The sequence below is a fragment of the Triticum dicoccoides genome, chromosome 1A (genome assembly GCF_002162155.2).
Source record: "Triticum dicoccoides isolate Atlit2015 ecotype Zavitan chromosome 1A, WEW_v2.0, whole genome shotgun sequence".
Lineage (NCBI taxonomy): Eukaryota > Viridiplantae > Streptophyta > Magnoliopsida > Poales > Poaceae > Triticum > Triticum dicoccoides.
In genome coordinates, this window is record NC_041380.1 from 462,973,397 (window position 1) to 462,976,611 (window position 3,215).

At 50.0% G+C, this 3,215-nt stretch overlaps 1 protein-coding gene across 1 annotated transcript; it reads left to right on the plus strand.

Annotated features, from left to right (window-relative positions):
* Positions 1–2,047: 2,047 nt before the first annotated feature.
* On the plus strand, positions 2,048–2,843 carry LOC119302026 (anther-specific protein RTS-like). Its single transcript, XM_037579072.1, has one exon. The coding sequence runs from the start codon at positions 2,083–2,085 to the stop codon at positions 2,500–2,502; it is 420 nt and encodes a 139-aa protein (XP_037434969.1). The 5' UTR covers positions 2,048–2,082; the 3' UTR covers positions 2,503–2,843.
* Positions 2,844–3,215: the final 372 nt, after the last annotated feature.

Sequence of the window (3,215 nt, forward strand, 5' to 3'; positions counted from 1 at the left end):
CGTCGCCGCGAAGAAGAGAAACACCGACCTGGCTTTCCTGCTGGGCGGGGCGAACATGCTCCAGAGCACCGACGAGGCGGTCAAGGCGTGGTACTTGGCGGAGCGTGGCCTCATCCTGAACCAGCTTCCCTCCACAAGGCCACCGACGCCGACGCCGACGCACACGCCGACGCCGCCGCCAAGCCCGCGTGATGACGCCTCCACGACGCCCAGCATCACCGAAGCCGCTCCGACACCGCCCAGCGCAGAAGCAGCTCCGACACCGCCAAGCCCGCGCACGCCAACTCCACCGACGCCTGGGGCAGAGCCCGCCGAGTAATACGTTGCGCACGCGAACTTCTGTCGCTCTATTTTTTTGTACGCCGAACTGTGGTTTGCGATCGCCCGACTTGTGACGTCTTTTGTGAGCGAGAATGACCAAGTTTGAATTTTTCGCGTCCTGGGGGCGGCGCTTGGGGGCGTGACTGGGAGCTAGATCGCCTCCAGGGGCCGAACTAGCACCGGTTCGCCCCAAACCGTTTTTTTTAGCGTCCTGAGGGCCGAACGGCTGGAGATGCTCTAACATAGCCGCGGGGCCAAAAGTTTTCTGAGACAAGCGATGGATTTGCCCTACGCACCAGGTCCATGCCTTTCTCCTTTGACAAAGTTGAGACCGTGTACTAGCCCGCAATGCCTTTTCCGCCGTCCCCTCTTGATCACTTTCTCACCACGATCATGCTCCACGGGCAACGTTTTCAACCACAGTTTGATTGTGTTATGAGATTGCCCTCCAAGGTCTTTGGTAAAGCACCAAAAAAAGCTCATGCTCCAAGCTAGGCAAGAGCTGGCCACACAACCAAGTTCTTTGGCGCTCCACCTCATGTACCATTGGTACCTACCCCGCAAAAAAAAAAGTATCATTGATACCTAGAACAATTCATTTCTGCGACAAGAGGCCAGCGGAATTATACTGCTTTTACAGATGCAAACTTCACAGTAAGCGAACTCCAGCGAACAAGGAATTAATTTCAACGGCGGTAATAACCAGGTGCTGGCCCTAATTGATAACAGGCATCGCTCTTCCTTTTCTTAGGCGAACGCCGAACCCACGAGGGCCATGATCTTGCTATATGGACGCCGTCCTTCCTGCCAGGCTGCCACTGACCACGTCGCCAAACTTCCCGCCATGCTCAATGGACAGGAAGGTCGACCTTGCCTCGATGTTGTATATATGTTTCGGCCACATCTTGTAAGATTTCCAATAAAATGGCGTGGCATAATCAACAGCAAAATAAACGTCATTCACTTATTGTCCGACAAACATTACTTGCTAACTATAGTATATTCTTTTGCGGGTAAACTCTTGTATTACTCAAATCACATTGTTCGTACAATCAGCTTTGGCAAGCTCTAAAGAATCTATCGGGCCAGAACCAATCACAGTCATCGTTGTGCCCTCTAGTCTAGCAAATTTAGCTAAGCTATATCTCCAACCTTATTTTGATTGTGATTTACATGAGTAACACAGGAATCACAAAGAGACGTAAGGTGCCTAATCTCTCTAACTATAGAAGATTATATCGATCTATCAAGATCCGAAGCTTGAATCAGCTTGACGGCGATGACAGAGTCCATTTCAACTATAATTGGCAAGTCACTCCTCTGAATAGCAAAAGACAGTCGTCCTTCCATGCAAGCACAAATTTCAGCTTTAAGTGCTTCCCAGCAAGAGAAGAGTTGTCTACACGCTGAGTAAATAATGTGACCTCTATCATCTCGCGGCAACCGTACCAGGCTACCAGCACCAGCCGTGCCATCCTCTGCAGATGACCCATCGGTATTCAGTTTCACCATCCTGGCGTATACACATTCCTTCGTTCACACATATTCCATGCATGCATCCATACGCTATTCACCCGCATCGCGTGTGTGCGCGTGCGTGCGCGGAAAAGCAACAGCAGAACACACCAACAATGCATGCAAGTCGACGGCGGCAATACGCCACGCCAAACCCACCCCTATATAAACCATCGTCTCAGCAGTGAACAGCTCACCACACAAACCGATCGACCGATCACCACACGTCCACACCACAGCAGCAGCATGGCTACCACCAGTCATGCCCTCCTCATCGCCCTCGTCGTCCTCGCCGGCCTCGCCGACCTGCAGGCCGCCGCGGGGCCCGTTCACGCCGCGGAGCACTCCGCGGCGGCGGCAATGGCGACGGCGTACCCAATGGCGGACGAGGCGGATCCGGACCTGAACGGGATGATGCAGTGCATGTTCGGGTGCTTCACGTCGGTGATGAGCTGCGCGTTCGGGTGCATGGGCAAGGGCCCCGACCTGCCGCTCTGCGTCATCAGCTGCAACCAGAAGAGCATCGTCTGCATGATCCGCTGCGGCCTCACGCCCTCGCCGCCGAGCCCCAAGCCGCCAACGCCGCCCGCGCCCAAGCCGGCGCCCCCCAAGCCTGCACCCGGCCCGCCGCCATACGCCCGTCAAAACACCGAGACCTCCCCTTAGACGTACGCCGACAATTGCCATGCATGCATGATGCCAGTAGTTTACGAATTAACTAAAAAAGAAGCCGCGTATATCATGGAGGTATACCCAGATATATAAATAGTGCTCGATCCATAATTTATAGCTGGATTTCAACACTTATATATCTAGATATACGCCCCTCAAAAAAATTATATATCTAGATCTATGTTATTACAGTAGACACAATGTCATATATGACCCAGGTGATTGTACTTATACTATTCGTGCAATATATATGTATATATACATTCGTGTAAGCGTGCAAATATGTAATGATAGCTCTATTAAATTATGTTCTCAAAGTCAAAGTTGTTAAAGAACACTCTGTGTCAGCATCAAGTAGATTATGTGGTAAAACCATGTAATTATTTTTCACAAATGATAATTTAAGCTAGATTTTATAAGTGTTTCCCGTGTTACATTATATTTTACACACAAAATCCTCAATTGAATCTGGCTCGACCTATCAATTTGTGCATCTTATCTCATTTGCCAAAATAAACTAATCCAAAACATCTCACATGCAACGCGTAGGTGAACCTTCTGAAGATTGTAAACCACATGTCCTCACTGTACGAACTATGAAACTTAAGGAGATGGAGCAAATGAAATACTCCCTCTGTTCACTTTTATAAGACCTTGAAGACATTTCAGACAATATGCAAAATAGTCCATTTTGAGTTGTCTGAAAC

What these genes read in the sequence shown, in the direction of transcription:
- LOC119302026 (XM_037579072.1), top strand. Translation starts at nt 2,083, where the DNA reads ATGGCTACCACCAGTCATGCCCTCCTCATCGCCCTCGTCGTCCTCGCC.